The 24,810-nt window shown below is 45.2% G+C and overlaps 1 protein-coding gene across 3 annotated transcripts in view; it reads right to left on the bottom strand.

Moving 5' to 3' along the window:
• The window catches only part of b4galt2 (UDP-Gal:betaGlcNAc beta 1,4- galactosyltransferase, polypeptide 2), a 612,340-nt gene that overhangs the window by 137,380 nt on the left and 450,150 nt on the right, over positions 1–24,810 (bottom strand). For all 3 annotated transcript variants that reach the window (XM_072510742.1, XM_072510743.1, XM_072510744.1), the window contains exon 4: positions 3,783–3,970. In XM_072510742.1, the coding sequence (XP_072366843.1) occupies positions 3,783–3,970 (188 nt within the window). The remainder of the gene's footprint in view (positions 1–3,782; positions 3,971–24,810) is intronic.

Here is a 24,810-nt window from a genome sequence, read left to right as displayed (position 1 = left end):
CGCTTTACGAATCTGTTTGATCCCCAGCAACCACACCCGAGACACAACCTCCTATCCTCCCGCCACCAACTTAGCCAGGACTGTCCCATCTGTATTTAACAACGATATGGGCCAGTCTGACCCACATTCTAACGGGTCCTTCCCCTTTTTTGATATTGTGATTGTTGCCTGCATAATCATCCCTGGCAACTCCCCCTTCTCCTACGCCTCATTAAATGCACCCAAGAGATGTGGTGCCAGGTCCCAAAGAGAAAATGCTGGAAAATCTCAGCCGGTCTGGCAGCATCTGTAGGGAGAGAAAAGAGCTAACTTTTCGAATCCAGATGACCCTTTGTCAAAGCTCACTGCCAGGTCCGTCGCAAACTCCTTATAGAATTCTGCTGGGTAACCATCGGGCCCAGGGCCTTCCCCGACTTCATACCCCTTATACTATCCAATACCTCTCTCAGCTCCAAGGGCTCCTCTAGCACCTGCCTTCTCTCTTCCTCCAATTGTCGAAACTCCAGTTTGTTCAAGAACCGTCCCATGTCCCCCTCCTCACCACCCCCCACCGGGTCCGCCCTGTACAGCCCTGTATAATAATCCCGAAACACCTTATCTATCTTCCCCGGCTCCGACACCACATGTCCTGCCCCAGTCCGTATCTTCACTATTTCCCTGGATGAGGCCTTCCCCCTGGGTTCTTGACGTGCCACGGGTCCACCATTCCCATCTTTTCCATAAACCTGCCCAGCGTCTTTGCCATTCGTATTCTACCCATTGACCTGTAGCTCGATCTATCCACCCTCGGCTCTAGGACACAATTAAAATCTCCTCCTATAATCAGCACAGTAGCACAGTGGTTAGCACAGTTGCTTCACAGATCCAGGCTCCCAGGTTCGATTCCGGCTTGGGTCAGTGACTGTGCGGAGTCTGCACATTCTCCCCGTGTGTGCGTGGGTTTCCTCCGGATGCTCCGGTTTCCTCCCACAGTCCAAAGATGTGCAGGTTAGGTGCATTGGTGATGATCAATTGCCCTTAGTGTCCAAAAAGGTTGGGTGGGGTTACTGGGTTATGGGGATAGGGTGGAGGCGCAGGCTTAAGTGGGGTGCTCTTTCAAAGGACCGGTGCAGACGCAATGGGCCAAATGGCCACCTTCTGCACTGTAAATTCTATGATTCTATGAACTGGTGTGTGGTCAAGTCCGGGATTGCTGCCAGCAACCCCCTCATAAAACCTACATCGTCCCGATTCGGTGCATACACATTCACCAACACCACCAGTGTTCCTTCTAATACCCCACTCACCATCACATTTCTCCGACCTGGGTCCCTCACTTCCTTCATACTCACAAACCCTGTTTTATTACTCATCAAAATTGTCACCCCTGCGACTTTGAATCAAACCCCGAGTGGAAAACCTGACACACCCATCCCTTCCTGAGCCTAACCTGGTCCTTCACATGGAGGTGTGTCTCCTGCAGAAAGACCACCTCCACTTTTAAACTCCTTAGGTGCGCAAAGACCCAAGATCTCTTCACTCGTCCATTGAGCCTCGTAAGTTCCATGTTATCAGTCGTACTGGGGCTTACTCCTTTATTCCCCTCTACCGTCCGCCATCCTCCCCTATCGGCTCTACCCCCGTTAATTTCACCCTGTACCTGGCCCATCCAAGATGGCTCCTTTTTCCACCCCTGACCATGTTTCTTCTCCAACTTCCCCTCGTCGATGCAGATTCACTGCCCTCTCCTAACTGGTGCATCTGCTGTAATAGTTTCTGATGATCCATAATACGTTTGCCAACAGTCGAGCTCTGCTTGGCTTACTGATATTGCAGTGAGGGCCAATGAGAGCAATGGTTTTTTTAACATTAAAATTAAACAATAGGAATGTTCAATCCTTGTCAGTGATAAGAATTAATAATAATCAACTACTGGTCGCAGACATTCTAGGCAGAGGGAACTGCAGCAACATGTACAAACGACTGATAGAGAGGGCGGACACCGAACTGGACGCGACGAGGAGGAAATGGGAGGAAGACTTGGCATTCGAAATAGGGTGGGGATTCTGGAGCGATGCACTACAAAGGGTCAACTCCACCTCCAAGTGGGCAAGGCTCAACCTAATGCCACTAAACGTGATACATAGAGCAGACCCAAATGAGTAGGTTCTTCCTGGAGGTGGAGGACAGATGCGAACGGTGCCAACGAGGCCCGGTAAACCACGCCCACATATTCTGGTCTTGCCCCAGACTTGCTGGGTACTGGACAGCCTTTATTCGAGGCAATGTCCAAAGTGGTGGGGATGAGGGTGGAGCCATGCCCGAAAGTGACGGTCTTCGGGGTATCAGATCAGCCAGATGTCTTCATGGGGAGGAGGATGGACGCCCTTGCCTTTGCCTCCCTGATCACCCAGAATCCTGCTCAGCTGGCGGTCAGCAGACCACCTATAGCTGCAGACTGGCTGTCCGACCTATCGGAATTTCTCCAAATGGAGAAAATCTAATTCGCCATTCGTGGGTCAGAAGATGGCTTCCTAAAAACATGGGAGCCATTCACCCCACTGTTCCAGGGCCCATTTGTGGCCAACACATAAATAAATAAGTAGCCTGGAGCCAGGGATGAGTAGCCTGGACAAGATAGAAGAGAGGGACGTGAGGGACGACCTGTGGGGGGGTAGCAAGAAGGGGTTGCCAAACCCAGCAGGGGGAAAAAAAGGGGGTAGCAGAGAAGAAGGGGGGGAGGAGAGAAGGGGGGGCAGGGGGCAGGGAGGTGGGGGGGAGAACAATGGAGGGGAGCCAGGAGAAAAAGAACAAACACAAACTGGGGGGAGAGCGCAGGGGAAGACCACGGCCACAACAAGCACAGCAAGGCGAGAAAAAGTAAGAAAAAACGGGAAGAAAGAACGGCCAATGGCTGATGCAACTACACAGAGATAAAACAAAAAACTGACCGAGAAATGTAAACAGTATCAGGGGCACCACCTCGGTGCCCCGTCCACCCTTTTCGGTTCTGTGAAAAGAAAAGAGAAGAAATGGGGGAGGGGGGGGGGGGGGGAATGACCCCCTTTCCTGTTACGTGTTTTCTACTTCCTTTGTACTTTGTTTTTTCTGTGTGTATTGTTATGGGCCAGGGTTTAGAGAACCCCAAAGTGAATCATGGATTTTACCTGACCAACAACTTTTAATAGATTGTGGTATGGGGAGCACACAACCCACTCTACAGGTGTGGTACAGCAGAAATGGAAAAGCATTTTTTAAAACAAAACAATGTTTATTCTATGAACTCAAGTTAACCTTTTTAAAGCATAATGAACATCTTAGCAAACATCAATTCAAATACAACCCCCAAAGAATACAACAAGTAATCCTTAAGCTTTCCTTTTAACATCCATAAGACTTAAAAAAGAACTTTTAACAGAAGCATATCAGGTTAAAGTCACTACTGAGAGCAGTTATTAGTTTTAAATCACCAAAGGATCGATTTACAGTTTTTAGATTACAGAGAGAGAGACTAATACCACTTCTGGCTGTGACTGTAGCTATCCAGCTCTGAAAAACGAAATTAAAATACACCCTGCAGCAAACAGCCTAAAATGAAAGTAAAAAGCTGACAGACAGCCCAGCTCCACCCACATTCTCACATCACTGATAAACACCCATTTCTTAAAGGTACATTTCTTAAACACCCATTGCTTAAAGGTACTCTCACATGAAATGAAATGAAATGAAAAAAAACAGTATATTTGTAATTATATCATGTATAAAACCCAATAAAAACATTTTTTTTAAAATAGTGATCTCACCTGAAACCAAACTTGTCCATTGCTATGGCAAAATGACGTGGCTGGTCATAACAGTGGTAGAGGTTCCTGTCATCCATTGGTATTAAGTCCACATCACTGAATACAAAGCAATCGTACTCTGCATCCTTCAGTACCTCCATGTAGCCAATATTCAGCAACTTTGCTCGGTTAAACATGCCTTCACCATTCTGCAAGACACAAAATAAGCAGAGAAATACATGTAAAATGCACGTCCTGTGCACTCGGAACGTACGGCATATAAGACACGAGTATAGGGGACAATAAATATATCACAGTATTAACACATTCAAGAGTTCACACAATACTTTAATGTAAAATAGTGATTACAATCAGTTATGAACACCCTGTAAATTCTGACAGACACAAAGTCAATGAATTTCCTCCATTGAAACAGTGCTGGACCTGCATGTGAGGTGCTGTAACCTACAAGGCTATTATAGATCAAGAGCTAAAAAGTGGTATTCGGCCAGATAGAATCTGTTTTGGCCTGAATGGCCTCCTTCTGTACCATAAATTTCTATGAGTCTATGTGGGAGTCTCTTGTAATTCCTTACCACTAGAGAATTCACAATTGAATTAGAACTATTTTGTTTACCAGTGCATTCCATATCTAATATTCTATAATTCTGGAAAGGTATCTTATACCTCATTTCCTTGTTAAGCATTTTGATATCAAATTTGGTGACTCAGCCCTCATGTTTAATAAATGATGTACTGAATGCAGTGTATTTCTATTTGAATTAACTTGTCTTGGAAATTCACAGAAACTTGACCTTACTCCTTTTTCTCGCCATTTAACCTTTACTTTAATGAGAATAGCCGAATCCAGCTGGCAATCAGTAATCTTGCTCTAAAACACACTAGACATCAAATCCGACAGCAGGAAATATGCACGCTGTTGTCTAACCAAAGCATTATACAAATTCAATATTCTCTTTTGCTCGCTGTGTTCCTCGATGTGCACCCAAACATTCTATCCACTTTTTCAGCATTGCAAATGCAATACAATTTCCATCCCATCATTTATCAGTCAAAATCACTTCCAGATTCTATGGGCAGAATTGTTCTAGCCTGTTGGAGGTGGAGGTGAAGGAAGATGTGGGTTCCATAAACACATATATAGACAAATTCAATGATGCAAGATGATACTTTGAATGCGAGTCTTGGTTTCCCAGGGAGGCATTGAAGGCACGCAGAAACTCTTTGGATCTGTCGGATAAGTAATTAAGAATTTAATGAAGTTGTTAGGATGACAATCATGAGGTGCTTTAACTCTGTATCCTGGATTTCACAACAGTGGAGCCTGTTCCCCAAACGGATAGCAACTCGCCAGATTCGTCACGGAGCGGACCCTTCAGTGAAATCGACAAGCTGGGTAGTTACACTAATGATCAGCTCTACCCCACCTCGACCCATTTGTTTTCATCCCATTTCATTTTAACTGCCTTTTACCATTTCTTTCTTTCTTAATATATACTTAACCCCCCCCCCGCCCCAATCTTATCCACCTTTCCTTAACCTTTCTCCTCTTTGCTTCCCCCTTCCCCTCCCCCCCCACATCTACAATTCATCCTCTGATGTTAGTTTCCCTGCTGTTTGACCTTTCACATCTTTTGTTCTCTCTGGGGACTGCCATTAGCACTCTTTCCCCTTGGTTTCTGTGGCCATTAGCACCCGGTTTCCCTGGGTTTCTGTGGCTACGACTCACCTTTCATTCTCACTCCACAGTATAAATATTTCCCACTTTCTCTGTCTGTTAGCTTTGACAAAAGAGTCATCGGACTCAAAACGTTAGCTCCTTTGTCTCCCAACAGATGCTGCCAGACCTGCTGAGATTTTCCAGCTTTTTCTCTCTCCTTAGACTCTGCAACGAGTCAGGCTGAAAACTGACCTGTACTGTCATGATATTCAGGTAAACATCATGGTGCAAACATACATGCATACTGATGGACAGATCAACGGACCAAACAATACACACACAACACCACAGCCAATCACAGGCAAGAGCATACACATTATAAAACGGGGAACACGACACTTCCCGCTCATTCCAGCAGGAGACAGCTCAGGGCACAGAGCTCACAGCAAGCCACTCAGACATTCACCATGTGCTGAGTGCCACTCCAAGATAGTGTTAGGGCTAGGTCCACAGGTTAGAGGGTAATGTACGAACCACAGTAACCAGTTTACCATTGTAACTATTGATAGTAATAAAACTGAGTTGTACCATCCGCAACCGTGTTGGTTCGTCTGTGTAGCAGAGCACCCAACACGACATAGTACCAGGATTGGAACCCGGTAACTGTGAGACCTACCCACAAATCCTCAGGAATCCGCCATCCTGCGCCATGGACACCGTCAGCACGCCGCAGCCGTTACAAATCGCTGGAAACCTCGGCGTCAATTGGATGCTGTTCAAACAGCGCTTTCAATTCTTCCTAGAAGCCACCGAAAGGGAGCGCGCTTCGGATACCAGAAAAATCGCCCTCCTCCTCTCCACGGCAGGGCAACACGCCATCCATGTCTACAACTCCCTGGCGTTCGCGGAAGGTGAGGACAAGACCAAGTACAAGACGGTCCTTCTCAAACTCGAGCAACACTTCAGCGTCGAGGTAAATGAGGGTTTCGAGAGGTATCTCTTCCAGCAGCGCCTGCAGGGTAAGGATGAGCCCTTTCAATCTTTCCTGACACACCTCCGTATACTCGCGCAGTCCTGCGGTTACGACACCACCTCTGATTCAATGATTCGGGACCAGATTGTTTTTGGGGTCACCCCGGGCACCCTACGCCAGCAGCTCCTCAAAATTAAAGGCCTCACCCGAGCCTCCGCAATCGAAGCCTGTGTCCTTCATGAAAACGCGGCCAGTTGCTACTCCCAATTTCAAGCGGCCGAATCGGCGCGGCAAGGGTTCTATGCGCCCGAATCGGCATGGCAGGCGTCCTATGAGGCCGAACAGGTCCAGGCAATCGAGTTCCTCCCGGCCCGCGGCCCGGACGAGGGCGGCCATTTTGCACGCTTTCCGCGGTCTCCCGCGTTTGTGCGCGGCAAAAAAGACGTTGACGCAGAGGGACGTGATGTGCAGGCGCGTATGACGCAAGACCGAACTGTGCATGCGCGGTGGCGCAACGAACGCCATGACGTCACGACGTGCGGCAACTGCGGAGCCGCACATTTAAAGCGGCAATGTCCAGCAAAAAACTGAATGCCTCCGCTGTGGCAAGATGGGCCACTACGCTGCCTGCTGTCGAGCAGCTCAACCTGCCAATGCTCCCCAATTCCGACAACCTCGCAGGGACGTGCGGATCATTCAGCCTCCTTACTACGACTCGTGTCCAGACGATATCCAAACCAGTGACACAGACGACCGGAACGCCTTCCGTGTTGCGGTCATTGATAGGAACCGGATGTCTCCAGGCAGGACCCACCAGCCGATGCCAGTGAACAGCGTCAATCCGGGTGATGAATGGTGTGCCACCCTAACGGTCAACCGATCACCGATAACATTCCGTCTGGATACTGGTGCCTCCGCTAACCTAATAGCATGGTCAGCCTTCTACGCCTTGAAGGTCAGACCACCAATTCAGCCATCCCCTTGTAAGATGGTCGACTACAACGGAAACATTATCCCGGCCATGGGATCCTGCCAGCTCCAGGTGACACAAAATGCATACACAGCCACACTGTCCTTCGAAATAGTCGGATCATCAAAGGACTCCCTGCTAGACACGCACAGGCGTGCAAGGTTCTCCACCTCGTGCAGCGGGTCCACACTGTCTCCACAAGGCACATCAGACTTCCCGGATGCAGAATTCAGGGCACAGCTTCAATCGCTCCTCGCCCACAATCAGGAGGCATTCGAGGGCATGGGCACACTGCCATATACCTACAGAATACGACTCAAACCGGACGCCACCCCGGTCATTCACGCACCTCGCAGGGTCCCAGCGCCACTCAAAGACCGCTTCAAGCAGCAGCTGCAGGATCTCCAGGACCAAGGGGTCCTATCCAAGGTCACGGAGCCCACGCCATGGGTCAGCTCCATGGTGTGTGTTAAGAAGCCCTCTGGCGAACTCCGGATCTGCATTGACCCGAAAGACCTCAACAACAACATAATGAGGGAACACTACCCCATACCCAAATGGGAAGAGATCACGAGCGAAATGGCCCGGGCTAAAATCTTTACAAAGCTGGATACCTCGAAGGGTTTTTGGCAGATCCAACTGGATCAGTCCAGCCGAAAGCTGTGCACCTTCAACACTCCTTTCGGCAGGTTCTGCTATAACAGAATGCCGTTTGGCATCATCTCGCCATCCGAGGTCTTTCACAGGATGATGGAGGGCATCGAAGGGGTGCGCGTCTACATGGACGACGTCATCATCTGGTCCACCACACCACAGGAGCACATCAATCGTCTCCAGCGCGTCTTTGCGCGGATACGGGAAAACGGCCTGCGCCTCAGCCGAGCCAAGTGTTCCTTCGGCCAAACCGAGCTGAAGTTTCTGGGGGACCACATATCCCAGTCAGGGGTCCGTCTGGATGCAGACAAGGTGAGCGCCATTACAACCATGCCGCAGCCGGCAGACAAGAAAGCAGTGCTACGCTTCCTAGGCATGGTCAACTTCCTGGGGAAGTTCATTCCCAACTTTGCCTTCCACACGATGGCTCTTCGCCACCTAGTCAAGAAGTCCACGGAGTTCCAGTGGCTGCCCGCACACCAGAAGGAATGGGAGGAGCTCAAAATTAAGCTCACCACAGCCCTGGTATTGGCGTTTTTCGACACATCTCGTGACACTAAAATTTCGACTGATGCCAGCCAGTCTGGCATTGGGGCGGTATTCCTACAGCGGGATGATACTTCGTCATGGGCCCCTGTCGCCTATGCCTCGCGGGCCATGACCCCCACAGAACAACGCTACGCGCAGATCGAAAAGGAGTGCCTGGGTTTACTATAGACAAGTTCCATGACTACGTGTATGGTCTCCCCCAGTTTACCGTTGAGACTGACCATTGCCCCCTAGTCAGCATCATACATAAGGACCTGAACGAGATGACCCATCACCTCCAGCGCATCCTACTCAAACTCAGGAGGTACGACTTCCAACTGGTCTACACCCCGGGAAAGGACCTTATAATTGCGGATGCCCTATCTAGAGCAGTGAGCACACCGCCCGACTCGGAGGGGTTCGTCTGTCAGGTCGAAGCGCAGGTGGCCTTCACATCGGTAACTCTGCCAGCCGATGACTCCAGTCTGGCCCGTATTCGCAGGGAGACTGCGGCTGACCCCCTTCTACAACGTGTGATGTGCCACATGACGGGAGGGTGGCTCAAAGGACAGTGCCCGCAGTTCTACAATGTCCGGGACGACTTGGCCGTCATTGATGGTGTCCTCCTAAAGCTGGACCGGATTGTGATTCCGCACAGCATGTTCAAGCTGGTCCTCGACCAACTACACGAAGGCCACCTGGGGGCCGAGAAGTGCAGATGGAGGGCCCGTGAGGCGGTATACTGGTCGGGCATCAGTGATGACATTGCCAATATGGTGCTCAACTGCCCCACCTGCCAAAGGTTTCAGCCGGTGCAACCTCCTGAGACGCTTCAGCCCCATGAGCTGGTGACGTCACCCTGGACGAAGGTGGGTGTGGACCTTTTTCACACGCTCGGCAGGGACTATGTAATCGTCATAGATTACTTTTCAAACTATCCAGAGGTCATACGCCTGCACGATTTGACATCGTCCGCTGTCATAAGGGCCTGCAAAGACACCTTTGCATTCCGATTACTGTCATGTCGGACAATGGGCCCTGTTTTGCCAGCCAGGAATGGTCTTCCTTTGCTGCTTCGTATGGCTTCACACACGTGACATCCAGCCCTCTGCATCCCCAGTCCAATGGAAAGGCGGAGAAGGGCAGTCACATCGTCAAGCGGCTCCTCTGCAAGGTTGCTGCTGCCGGATCGGATTTCTGCTTAGCCCTGCTAGCCTATCGCTCGGCCCCACTAGCCACTGGACTCTCACCAGCCCAGCTGTTGATGGGTCGCACCCTCAGGACCACTGTGCCGTCCATTCTGGTCCCCACAACCAACCATGCTCCAGTACTGCACAGGATGCGACAGCAGCGCGTTCGCCAGAAGGTGGTACATGACACACGGGCAACTGATCTTCCCGCCCTCGCGCCTGGGGACGACGTCCGCATCCACCTACCAGAAGGTGGCTGGTCAGCACCTGCCGAAGTTCTCCGACGCGTGGCTTCCCGCTCGTTCCTGGTTCGCATGCCTGATGGCTCCATTCACAGGCGCAATCGCCGGGCTCTTCGCCTGCTTCCACGTTCGCTACAGGAACCACGCCCTCCTGTTGTTCTGATGTCGACTTTGTGGAGCTCCCTGCCACCATGCCCATTCCGTTGTCGCCCGTGGCCAGGCCCATTCCTCAGCCGGTGAATCCTGACCCACCCTTGAGGAGGTCAACCCGAATTCGTCGCCCACCTACTAGGCTGGACTTATGAGCCTGTTTGAACATTGAACTCACTGATGTATCATACCACTGTGTTAATATGTTTCTCTTTTTCCTTGTCGTTACAGGAGTTTGTTTCGACGTTTAACATTTCCACGTGTTTTGTTTATGGTACAACCTCGTTGCTATGTCGCACCTGACATCGCCCCATGTATATAGTTTAGCCTCATGTACATGCTGTAGATATTGCACACACATATTCAGCTGCACTCAGTACACATCTCTATTTATAACCACATAGGCACATGTTCTTGTAAAAAAGGGGGGATGTCATGATATTCAGGTAAACATCATAGTGCAAACATACATACACACTGATGGACAGATCAATGGACCAATCAATACACACACAACACCACAGCCAATCACAGGCAAGAGCATACACACTATAAAACGGGGAACACAACACTTCCTGCTCATTTCAGCAGGAGACAGCTCAGGGCACAGAGCTCACAGCAAGCCACTCAGACATCCACCATGTGCTGAGTGCCACTCCAAGATAGTGTTAGGGATAGGTCCACAGATTCAAGGGTAATGAACGAACCACAGTAACCAGTTTACCATTGTAAATATTGATAGTAATAAAACTGAGTTGTACCATCCGCAACCGTGTTGGTTCGTCTATGTAGCAGAGCACCCAACACGACATGTATCACCATTGCACCAGCAAATAAATAATTCAGACACCCCTCTCCATTTTGGACAAGATTCTCCAATATTATCCTCATGAACAACATCACTGGAATCAATATGCATCACATTTGGTTCTGACTGAAAGCCGGCATGTTTCTGCCCAGAAACACAACCAGGTTGTCTGTCCAGATCTTCGGACACTTTGCCAGAAAGCAAATCAGTGGGTGTGCAAATCGCCATCAAGCTGGCACGACAGGGCCTCACAGAGCCAGGAGACCCAGCTTCACAGAGACTGGCGTGCCATCGTTAAAAGGTACCCCAATTTGCGCTAAAAATATACTTCACCCCACGGCCATGGAGGATCCCTCCCCCACAAGCTCCGAGACGAGCTCCCCCAATTGGGTATTGGGAGCACTCTTCCCCCCCCTCCCAACCTCCAGCTTGTTCGCCGTCATGTACCCCTCTACACCTACACACAGAAGGGGAATCTCCTCTCCCCCAATGATGAAGGGTTTTCCTCCTCTCAGTGCCTCTGGCAGTGTCCCCTGGCATTGCCAGGGAGCACTGCCAGGGTGCCCAGTCTCGGCCATCAACCCTGGGGCATCTAGGCATCTCCATACCCCCGTCATGGTTATCTCAGCTGATTTTTGATTTCAAAACCCTGTACTGAATCGCAACGGTGTGACATCACACCGCCTAGAGGAGGGGGGGGGGGGGGTTTGAGGTTTGGAGTAAAGCCATTTAAAAAATATTTTCATTCTCCTCCTTTGTCACATTTACAACAACAAATAATTAACAATAACAACAAATACAATGGCAACCCCTTTGCCAACAATCCCCCACCCTCAAACAGCTCCCAACATTTGAATACAAAACACCAGTGAATCATTAATTTCTACATTTTAAACCCCCCCCCCCCCCCCTAATGTTCAATGTCATCCAATCTGTGAAAATGCATGATGAACAAGGCCCATGAGTTGTAGAACCCTCAACTCTAATTTTACTTTCTCGAGCGTTAAGAACTCCAGCAGGTCCCGCCCCCCCCCACACCGAGGCACAGAGCGGAGAAGCTGACCTCCACCCCAACAGGATCCGCCTTCGTGCAATCAGCAAGGCGAAGGCTAAGACATCTGTCTCTGCACACGCTTTCAATCCCGACCGATCTGACAACCCGAATATGGCTTCTGGGGGACCTCATTCGAGTCTCACGCCTTGGAAAAAAGATCGGCAGGCACTGAAAAATGAACAAAAACCGCGGCAATACAGTCATCTTAACTGCCTGCACCCAACCTGCCAGCGATAGAGGAAGACAATCCCATCTTGCCAAATCTGGTTTCACCTTCCCCACCAAACTAGTTATGTTATATCTACGGAGCTCCCACCACTTTGTGCCAGGAGTAAAGGCATTTCATGATATTTAAATATATTTAAATTAACGCCCAGTACTAATCATATTATCGGCGGGAGATGAGGAAGATTTTGCCAGTGCAAATCCCGTTATGGCCCTCTCGCAAGAATTAGCGGCCATAACGGGATTTGCGCGCGCATCAAAGGGATCTGAAAAATCATGTCCCTTATCATATTAATTATTTTGGTCTCACAAATAACAACAGATGATAATGGGCAGATGATCCAAGAGTGATACCCAACCATTAGGAAAAGTCTTAATTTATGATAACCCCCTGAACATATAAATATATGGAAAGGTCATCAGACCCATCGATGCTTGCTCAGATCAATCTTATACGCTGTCAACCAAACATCCCCAAGCTGCAAAAATCAACTTTGCTTCCAATTTCAACCTTTCCCTCCCTTTCACAGGGACCATCTCTGACTCTTCCCATCGCTTCCTGACTTCTCTGTCTCTATTTGGGAGGACAGGCTATTACTAAAAGCCCACTGACTCCAAAAGTTACCTTAACTTCTAACCCTCTTTCTTTGAGGACTTTATTCCATTCTACCAGTTTCTCCTACTTCTCCTGATGACGTCACCTTCTCCAGCAGCACTTCCAATGTGTCTTCCTTTTTCCTGTCCATGATTGGCAGGGACCTCGAACGTGTACATTCTATTTCCAGAACTTGCGCTCAACTCTCTCTTCCCCTTCCTCCTGAAGCCATAATAGGGTTCCTCTTGCCTTCTACTTCCAGGATTCACTAATACCTCACCTTGGGAGAATGTTTTGCTTCACCACCTAAAACACGGCATTGTTTTATCGTCTCCAAATATTACAATAATCATAACATACTATTTATTCCTTTCAATTAATACAAACAGTAAATCATTCAACATAGATGTCTTGAGAAGTCCATCCATGAGGTGTCAATTTGAATCTTTGCTATTAATAACTATTCTCTGTTCATGCAAGTTTAATTCACTCTCTGTCAATCCATTCTGTTATATTCTCATTAATACATTTATTTCAACTCTCTCCCATCAGCTTCCTATGTGAAATCTTAGCTGAAAGTCTATTGTGGCGAATATCTGCTAGATTTTTATTTTGAAGTATTGCAAGTAGTGTATTGCATTAACAGACTCTTTAGCTTAACAAGTCCATGTTTATACTCTATATGAGCATCCTCCCAACCTTCTTTAACTAACCCCATAAAATTATCCATCTGTTCCTTTCTCCCTCATGTAGCTATCTTGTTTCCCTTAAGGGCATCTGTACTAATTGCCTCAGCTATTCCTTGTGGTAGTGAGTTACACATCCTAACCATTGTCTGGGTCAAAAAGTTTCTTCTGAACTCCTTATTAGATTTATTAGTGACTGCCTGATTTTGATGGCCCCTAGTTCTGGTCTCGCCACATATTGTCTACATCTCCCCTATCAAATCCTTTCATAATCTTAAAGACCTTCGTCAGTTCATCCCCTCAATCTTCCCCTTTATAGAGAAATGAATACAAGCCTGTCAAATCTTTGCTGACACCTCACAATTCTGATAAAGCAATTCTAGTATACTGTTTTCAGCCCTTCATGTGGACACCATAAATATTCACAGTAACTTTCAAATGTTGGCGAACCAAAGTTCTAAACAAGGTTAACATAATTTCTCGGCTTTTTGATTATTTCCCTCTAAGAAATTAACCCTGGTTTTTTTTTTAAACAATCCTGTGATACAATTATAAGAATTAACGTATCTGCATTCCCAGATCTGTTTGTTCATCTATTTATACACTAATTTCACACAGTGAATATGGCCACCTTGTTCTTTCTTTGAAAATGTACTACAGTTCACATGGGTCAGTTTTTCATTGTGTGGTCAGGGTCTAGACAGGGTTCTTTGGGGCTTATCTATTCTCCCAAAATATACTGCTTGGAATTACTGTTTCTTAACACCATTACCCTTTATTTACAGCTAAAATATACATATATACAATATACATATCAGGAACTTCGCACAAAGTTGTAACTTCTCCTTCCAGATCATGATCTCGCCGTCATGTTATCTGCCATCATTATTACATCAGCATCATATATGCTTCCGATTGCTGTACAATCCCCCCAAGCCTTCATCCCTATCATATTTACATCCTCCGACATCTCCCCCCAGGGTCTCAGACTTCACAAGGTTAGTCTCTGAGATGCCTTGACCAAACTGCCTTTCTGACATTGAGGATATTCCATGCTCTCCATTCTTTTGGTGTGCGTGTTCTTCTTTTGGGTGGCTTTGTTTTACTTCTTCCTCTTCAGGATCTGAGAAGTATGCCCAAGTTTATATTTTTTCTTTCCAGGAATATTAAAGAGTTTCTGCTTATGCTATCTTGGTCAGTCTCAATCCTGGTTATGGAATTCTTTTGATGATTGCACCTTTTTACTGTTGATAAGAGTCCACCCTGCCAGACTATATAGATCATTGATGAACAAATCCATGCTTTCACCTGGTCTTTGCTTTCTCTTGTTAAATTTAGCCCTTTCAATTATTAGGTTTCGACAGATGCTGAAATATGAATCGAAAGCTTGCAGGACAGTAGGTGGCACAGTAGCACAATGGTGAGCACTTCTGCCTCACAACGCCAGAGACCGGGGTTCGATTTCGATCTTGGGTTGCTGTCTGTGTGGAGTTTGCACATTCTCCCTGTATCTGCGTGGGTTTCTTCCGGGTTCTCCCGTTTCCTCTCCGAGTCCAAAGATGTGCAGATTAGGTGGCTTGGCTATGCTAAATTGCCCTGCTAAATTGCCCGTTAGTGTCAGAAGGTTAGGTGGGGTGTTAGATTCAACAATTTATAGAGGGGGTCCTTAAAAGAGAATTAGCTAAATATACTGGAAAATAAAGTGATTCTTGAAAAATTACTAAATCTGCAGAAATATGATCAAGTTATAAAAATTGTCTAAAGTATTAAATCCTGACCATGACTGTCTATAGATGCGGCCAAAAGATGTACCGTAGAGAAGTGATATGAGGGTACATTCAACAAATTTTCAACAATCTCGTAACTGAGATTAGACATGACGTAGGGAGTTCAACCGTGGAACAGAATGAATGAGAATTGTGCGGTGTCAGAAGGATAATTAATTTGGAATAATTGATTAATGTCTAATTAACCAATCATCTGTTAAGTACTGACACTTTCCTGAACGAATCAAGGGGGGTCTCAGCTTAGAATTAGAGCCAATGAAAGTAAATAAGGGGCTAAAGCATAGTTAAAGATTCCCTTAAGAATGTGATTCGCATAACTGAATATGAGAAGAATTTTAGCCTTCCGAGATTCTTGAAGCATCCGTGAAAATTACTTTTAAAAAACCTTTGTTGAAATTACTTTTATTTTGTAGCTTTTCTGGAATTACTCTTATTTTGAAACCTTTTATTTTACTCTCCGGTAGCTTTTCTCTGTACTCACAAAGTGTTTCGATTTAATTTTGTGCAAATGTATTAAGTGAATTCTTGAAAAATAAAGAGTGCTTTGTGTCCCTCTTCAACCGGACTGAGTACCTTATCCCGAGTAGAGATAAGATGATCTTCCATGGGGTTACAGGGATAGGGTGGGGGTTTGGGCCGAGGCAGGGTGCTCAAGACTATGCAGACTCGATGGGCCGAATGGCATCCTTCTGTACTGTGGGGATTCTATGATTCTTCATCAACACCCTGTCATGCTATCATGTCCTTAGCACTAGATCCAACTACATAAAGTAATGCACTGATCTGGTCTTTTCGATTTTCTTTTTGTAATCCAGCTGTTTTGTACTTGTACTCCTTCTCCAGTTGTCCCAGATTGAACTAGAGCCTTTCACGCTCTGAAATGGTTCTGGGTGTAGTAGTGTGGTTCCATACTACTACTGTGCCCTGGAATTCTTACTCCTGTAATGCTGTTTGGTGCTCCAGACCTGTGGTCACTGCTATCGGACTCTGGGTCTGTGCCTCAGCTTGCACCTGCTACACCCACGATGCTCTGACTCCGTGGTGAGTGTTGAATTTGTTCCTTTTGTCTTCTTTCAAGGATCCTCCCATTGATTCTGTATACACCTCCCGCTGCCTCAGGAAGGCAGACAGCATTGTCAGAGATCTCTCACTCCCAGGCTTTGCCCTCTTCCAGACCCTTCCATCAGGCAGAAGGTACAGAAGTCTGAAGACCCACTCATCCAGACACAGGAACAGCTTCTTCCCCACAGTTAATGACTCCTCAATGTCTCTCCTTTGGACTGATCTGTTCTCTGTAAGAACACTATTTACAACGCCCTATGCTGCTCTTGTTTGGCCTTGTTCCGCACTGTAACCAATCACTATTTGTTGATGCACCACTGTCAATGTACTCTGTCGATTATTCTTTTGTCTACTATGTACGCACAGTGTACGTTCCCTTTGCCGCAGAAAAATGTTTTTCACTGTACTTCGGTGCATGTGACAATAAATATCAATCAATCTCTTGAATTGCCAGGTCTGTATTTTCTTTTCAAGGTTCACTGGATGTTCTACCCCCTTGCTGCTGCCACTATGTTCTGTTGTGTGGTCAAGGTCTAGACAGAGTTCTACGGGACTGGTGTACACTTCCAAAGTAAGCTGCTCAAGACTATGCATAACTACGAACATATTGCAAACTCTGTATGGGGTTGGAACTTCCAGATTTCAATGTCTTTGTTGAGAGCAACTCACTTACTGAAAACCTATCCCAAAACCTATCCACCATCTACAAGGCACAAGTCAGGAGTTTGATGGAATATTCTCCACTTGCCTAGATCTGCGCAGCTCCAATAACACTCAGGAAGCTGGGTACCATCCAGGACAAAGCAACCCATTTGATTGACACCCCATCCATCACCTTCAACATCCATTTCCTCCACCACCAATGCACAGTGGCAGCAGTGTGTACCATCTACAAGATGCACTGCAGCGACTCATCAAAGCTCCTTCAACAGCACCTTCCAAACCTATGACCTCTACCACCTAGAAGGGCAGCAGGTTCATAGGTACAGCACCGACTGCAAGGTCCCTTTCAGGTCACACACCATCCCGATTTGGAACTATATAACCATTCCTTCACCGTCGCAGGGTCAAAATCCTCAAACTCCCTTTCTAATAGCACTGCGGATGTTCCTACAAGACATGGACAGCAGCAGATCAAGAATGCAACTCACCACCACCTTCTCAAGGGCAATTAGGGATGGGCAAGAAATATTGGCCTAGTCTGCGACACTCATCTCCTATGAACAAATAAAAAAATCATTTGATCTGACATCATTGTCACATCAGCAGCATGTATGTTAACCCTTTACAATCTATACTGAAGTTAATGTACCACTAATCATATAATTGTTTGGAGATATTTTCAAAAACTCAATCGAGTAAATGAGGGATGAATTGTGCCTTCAAAGGTTTTCTGTGGTTACATCATATAATGTTCAATTATAGTGTGCCACATTTAAAAGTCTAATATCTTCTCTATAAATGAAGTTCAGCTTACTGGCATACGGTTCACATGGAAACATTTCCTTTTATAAATAATGGAACTAAATGTTCCACCATGCAAATTTTCAGGAAACACCCAAGAACACATAAGAACATAAGAACTAGGAACAGGAGTAGGCCATCTGGCCCCTCGAGCCTGCTCCGCCATTTAATGAGATCATGGTTGATCTTTGTGGACTCAGCTCCACTCTCCGGCCCGTACACCATATCCCCGAATCCCTTTATTCTTTAGATAGGTATCTATCTTTTTCTTAAAAACGTTTAAAGAAGGAGCCTCAACTGCTTCACTGGGCAAGGAATTCCAGAGATTCACAATCCTTTGGGTGAATATTGACAGTGGAGAGACATTGAAAAAGAAATATAAATCTTGGGAGCACATTCATTTTGATAATCCAGAAATGACCTTGTTGGTTAGTGTTTAGAATGTTGATGGTGCATTTTACATTCCAAACGGCATAATTTAAAACCCACCACTATGATTGACAGGGCCTTCAACCATGTCTGACCTATCTTCCGCACATCTGCTCACACCTATTCCCCCTCGCTTCCAGAACCAGGATAGGGTCTTTTTGTCCTCACTTTTCACCCTACCAGCCTCCGCATTCAAAGGATCATCCTCCACCAGTTCCGCCAACTCCAGCATGATGCCACCACCCAACACGTCTTCCCTCACTCCCTCTGTTCCACTCCTCCATCACCTCATTCACTTTCCCATGCAATCGCAGAAGGTGCAACACCTAGCCCTTTACCTCTTCCCTGCTGACCATCCAAGGGCCTAAACACTCTTTTCACTTGCAACTCCTGAAATCTGGTCCAATGCATTCGCTGCTCCTCATGCGGTCTACTCTACATTGGAGAGACTGAACGCAGACTGGGTGACTGCTTTGCAGAACACCATCGGTCCATCCGCAAACAGGACCAAGACCTTCCTGTCGCTGCCATTTCAACTCACCGTCCTGCTCTCATGTCCACATGTCCGTCCTTCGCCTGCTACAATGTTCCAGTGAAGACCAACGCAAATTGATTAGGCATGTTACAGCCTTCCAGACATAACATTGAGTTCAACAACTTCAGACTGTCAACTCTCTCCTCCACCGTCACCAAATTTTTATTTATTTCAATTTATTTTCACTTCTTCCATCGATCTGTTTTTTCCTCACCATCATCTCCCCTCCCCCCACCCCATAAGGGCCATCGGTTCCCTGTCCCCAGTTGCCCTTTGACACACTGCTCACCTTTGTTCTGCCATTAACACATTCTAATCACTTTATGCACCACTATCAGCACCCTTCCTAGTCATTATCACCACCATTTACATTCCCAATGTCTTTTTGTCCATTACATCTTTGTCAATCTCCACCTATCGCTGGCCCATTATCCAGCCCCACTGCTCCATCCCACCCCCACTGCTCCATCCCACCCCATCCGCAGTAATTCCATCTGGCTTTGATCCAAACACAATAGGTGAGCTCCAATCGCTGCAACTCACTTCAATTATACCATTCTTAAGCACGCTCCCAATCTCCATTTGAACGTGTGCCAACATTAGTGGATTCAGTCTATATAGATAGTACTTGACTGGAGTAGAATATCCTTCATCGACATCATGCATAATCACTTTTTTACTTCCTAGTTTGTTCCCACATATAGCACTACGTGACTGTAACAACTCTTCAGGTCACACTGATTTTCCTCCGGAAAGTAATTCAGTAACCTATCCAAATTTCTTGTTACTTCCTCAATATGCAATCTATTTTGAGGAATGTCAAATTCAGAATCACCTGGATTTATCTCTTCTCCCTGAGTTATAACGGCGAACAAATCTTCCTTCTTTCCTTCCCTAACAAAATGCCTTTTGAGCATATTAACATGATACGCTCTGTGAACTTTCCTTCTGTCTGGCATTCTTATTAAATAATTCACCTCACTCAATTTCTTTTGATTTGATAAGGCCCACTAAATTTGCTTTTAATTATTCACCTACCACTGGTAATAATACTAATACATTTTCCCCACTAACAAAACTATGAGTTTGGGCCCAAGTTATGCAAACCCCCTGGGCTAGTGCGTGGTGAATTCTAGCTCCACTTGACCCAGAGTTGCAACACAAGTGAAATTAGATGTTATTTTTGAGATACCCGGGGACCTTGGCTGGGCCCAATAAATTGCAGTCACCAGGTTTGTAACTTTAACGCAAATAACCTTTTATTATTTAACAGTAATATAATTAAATTGACAAAATGTGACTGACTACCTAATTCCCCTTTCCCAACCGCCTCTTTCCACCTCATCCCATTTTATACATACATACACACACACTAGAGGGAAAGGGTGGTGGAGAGGAATGTAAATGATAAAATAAAAGGATAAACAATCTCTGATGCAGCAGTTCTTTACTTCAGAAGGGAGAGAAAGTTCTTTCTTATTTCGAGGTCTGATCACTTCTGCCCTGCCCTCTCAGAAGCGTCACACAGCAACCGATCACTGACTGTTGTCAGGCAGAACACTGTCTCTGGGCAACCCACAGGTTGCCAGCCAATCGAACCAACTTCTTCTAAAGCTGGTTCTTAAGATTCACCCGGCTCCGAAGAGTTTGTTTTCTCATCTCCAAAATACAAATCCTGGAATACGCTGTCCTAAGTAGCAGGCGGCTCCAGCTTAATCCTCAGCTTAGATGAACATTCTAAATATGGGTACACGGACCAAAGATAAGAAAAGAAAAGAAAACAAATGACAACAAAGGGAAATTAAAAAGTAGGATTCTAACAATATGTTTGGTGCATACCCGAGGGGGACACAGAAATCCCTGGTTTGTAAGCCTTTTTTCCCTTTGTGTCAGTATCTTACAGTCTCTTTGGATGAATATGCAATGGCAGTAGTTACTTTGAAACTTTGCTCCTGGAATCTGTGGGAGTACATCATCCTATTAAAAGAAAAAATATTTTTTCTCCTTAAAAAGGAAAAAGTTGATACAGTTCTATTGCTAGAAACTCATTTAGATGACAAGGAGCACCTAATATTGAAGAGGGACTAGGTGGGACAAGTGTTTTTTTGCCTCATGTCAACTAGTTGCTGGGGTATTGCAATGTTAGTCAATAAAATGTGCCTTTTAGAATGGAGGGCTGTGTGAAGGAGAAGGTGGGTAATTATCAAGGGCTATTGTATTGGAAAAATGTCTCGATAATCAATGTCTATAGTCCCCCAAATTATTCCCCAATTTTGTGACTAAAGTCTTTGTGGATTTTGCTGAATTAGCATAATCAACTAATTCCTTTATCGACTGTCATCTCAACCCTTTCATCAACGAATTTCCCGTAACTAGGAATCTATCAGTTAGCTTCTCATCTTAGGCTCCTATGAGAATTGGTCACAGACGGTCCTTCCTCCATTTGGCTCAATATTGAAATTGGCCAGTCAGTGTATTCCTTCAGGCCCTGTTGTTTCTCAGGATGTCAAGGCTGTGTGCCCGTTAAGTATGAAAATCTTAGAATCATTAACACTCAAGAGTGTGGAGCATGGTCCGTAAGCTGGATGGTGGACTTGATACATGGAGGGATAGAGATCTTTGTACGCTGGGTGATAGGTTTAGTGGTGCTTCTTCGTTATCTTTTGAGAAACTATGTCAACAATTTGATCTCCCAAGATATTCCTTTTTCAGACATCTACAACTCAGAGACTTTATGCTTAATAAGACATCGCTGCATCTCGGCCCTAATGTCTTGCCAGTGGAAAAAATTCTGATATCCACGGAACCTAAACGATTAATCAGCAAGTTTTATGACACGTAATATTCTAGATCCTGTGTGAATATACTAGAGACTCTGTAGTCTTGGGGAAAAAAACTTTGCAGTGAACATTGATTAGGAGACTTGGGGCAATATATGGGAAAATTCCAATAGAATCTCAGTCTGTAATAGGATGAAGGAGGCACAGTTTAAAATATTACACCATCTGCATATCACACCAAGTTCAAAACACATGTTTCACCCTACTATATCCTCACTGTTCCAAAAGTGAAAAGTAGTCAAGGGAGACTACACACATTGTGTTTGGTCCTGTGTCACAATTAAGTCCTTCTGGTCTGGTGTACTTAAATAGCTTAAGAAGATATTCCATAAGACCTTAGCATTTGATCTTTTGTTCTTAATTCTGAGGCTTTCAGATAGACGCTAATTTAAAAAGGCTGTGTAATATCCAAACATTTGCGGCACTGAAAAATATCCTCTGCTCCTGGATTAGCGATAAATCTCCTTCAGCTCAGAATTGGCTCAAAATGATCATGGAATGTGGCCCAACAGAATTCCTAACCTGTACACTCCGATTCAAATTGGATGCATTCCAAAAGGTATGGAGCCCCTATCTCAAATAAATAGGTTCGGTCTGATCTTCTCCTACAAGGTTTTCTTTGAGCTATGTAACTCCGCCTTCAACATGCTGTATGTGTTTTACCATGTTTTCATGGCTTTATCTTCTTTTGCCCCCCCATCCTCTCCCTTGTCCTTTCAATGTTTCTTTGTATAAACGGAGGCGTCGGGCATAACAATTAAGCTGAACCAACTGTGTTAGTGTCCTCCTGTCATTTTCTGCATTCATATATGGAGAAATATTCCTGTTGTACCGTATCGGTTTTAAGGGTTTGTTGTGTTAGTTGTAAAAATGGAAAAACTCAGCTAAAAATATATTTTATAAAAGGCTGGAAAAAGATCGACAAAATGAATGCAGTGGCTTATTAATGATAGATGTTCTTTTCTCCTCCTGTCTTACTGTCAGGGAAAGTAATTGACATTTGACCAGCTCATTATCACCAGGCAATGAAGGGATACTATTGCTCAGGTTTGCTCAGGTCTTGCAGGCTACCATATAGCACACAGTGGCTGGTCAGGTTCCCAGTCAGGCTGCTCTCAAAACATCAAGCAGTAATGAGTACAATTCCCACCATGGTTTATTAATTGAAAACTGCATCCTAAAGAAACAATACTCTAGTTGTACAAATGGTGACCTAGTTGTAATCTGCCTCCTCCATATGTTCATGCCGTCAAATTGGCTATACGTTTTTATTCTGCATAATTTTTTAATATGTTGGATGTGGGCATCGCTGGCTGGACCAGCATTTATTGCCCATCTCTGATTGCACTTGAACTGAATAGTTTGCTAGGCCATTTCAGCGGGCAGTTAAAAGTCAACCAAATTGCTGTGGATCTGGAGTCTCATGTGGGCCAGATCAGGTAAGGACCTCAGGGCGTTAATCAGGATATCAGTGAGCCAGATGGAGTTTTTACAACAAATCGAAAATGGTTTCAAGGTCATCATTCGACTTTTTAAATGGTGGGATTTGCACCCGGCTGCCCAGAGCATACCCTGGGTCTCTGGATTACTAGTCCAGTGAAAATACCAGTGCGCCGCAGTCTCCCCTGAACAGCTAACTGAACAGCAACTTCCCATCTCCAAATTTGTTTTCCAGGGAATTTTACGTCAGTTGTATTGCTGGCTTGTCAATCCTCACCAATAAAATAAAAAGTTCCTTGTAATAATACTTTATTTCACCTCTAAAAGACAATGTCTGCAGCAGATTTGCCCTACACACATAAGTCACTATTGTCATGTGAGAGTACCTTTAAGACATGGATGTTTAAGCAATGTACCTTTAAGAAAACAGTGATGTCAGAGAGTGGGTAGCGCTGAGCTCAGGAGCCATTTTGAAGTTTCAGTTGGAGGAAAAGAGCTTGGGGAGTGTCTGTGTTTTGCAGTGAGCTGGATTTGCTGTGATCTCTGCCATGAAAGACTATCTCTGGATCATTTGGGTGATTTAAACTCATAATAGTAAAGACTTTAACCTGATGTGATTCTGTTTAAAGGTGTTAAGTCTCTTGGAAGATTGAAGGAACATTTTGAGGAATTATTTACTGTTGTAATATTTTCGGAGTTATCTTTGAAGTTAAGAGATCCAATGTTTATTTAAGATGTTAAGTTGAGTTCATGGAATAAACATTGTTTTGTGTTTAAAAACCCACATGTCCATAATTGTAATCCCACATCGAGGGAACAAGCCATGTGCTAGGAAAAGCAACAAATACATTAAAGGGGGTGGTTGGTTGAACTCCATGATACATTTTGGGGTTCTGAAAACGCCTCGCCCATAACACTATTCTCTTCATGGGATGGAGTGTTACATCACTTTTCTTTTTGAATGCCCTTGCACTTAAACTCTTCAAATCCTGTTAGCCTATAATGTCCCTTTCAGGCTTTACCAGCACAAGCAATAAACTTTGCATCACCATCATCACGACAAATGGAATCTATTATGTGACGAAGAACATTGTACAAAAACAACAATTGGTCCTCGTTTTGCAATATTCTCTCCCACTTTCCCCATAGCCAGCCAAAAATAGAGCCTAGTCAATGATGGAAAGTTGAACAATTTGTTAGAGACACAGAGCCCAAGTCAAATGTGAGATTTTATCTGGTTTTCCACCCACATCATATTAACATTTTACAGATCTTAAATGTTTCAAACTCCATAGGTTAAGGAGATCCAAGTACTTTAATGGTACAGCCAAAGTAGTCTCTGCAAAACCAGGAAATTACAATCTTACCACTTAGCTTTGGGCAGGGGGCAGGGGAAAAGAGGTTTAAAAAAACTGGTCTATGATTTATCACAAGCATGATAATCAATTTTTTCCTTCACAACTAGCCTTTATTATTTTCTGCACGCAGGAAAATAAGGACTGCATCTGTTTACACACTTAGAAATACAGTCAATTCTGATTGAAATATAGTCTATTATATCAGCTTTACTTCTGCTTTAATCTATATTCATGAACATAAGATCACTGATAATGTCCTATTCCCTGGTACTACAGAATCCTTTCGCATTAATTCTCTTACTCACTAACGTAGCCACCACACCGCCATACCCCAGATTAATGTACACACGATAAGAAATATGCATTTAACTCAGAACC

This window comes from Scyliorhinus torazame, chromosome 7 (assembly GCF_047496885.1).
Source record: "Scyliorhinus torazame isolate Kashiwa2021f chromosome 7, sScyTor2.1, whole genome shotgun sequence".
Lineage (NCBI taxonomy): Eukaryota > Metazoa > Chordata > Chondrichthyes > Carcharhiniformes > Scyliorhinidae > Scyliorhinus > Scyliorhinus torazame.
The sequence above is the reverse complement of the archived record's forward strand: the minus strand, read 5'-3'. Positions and strand labels throughout refer to the sequence as shown.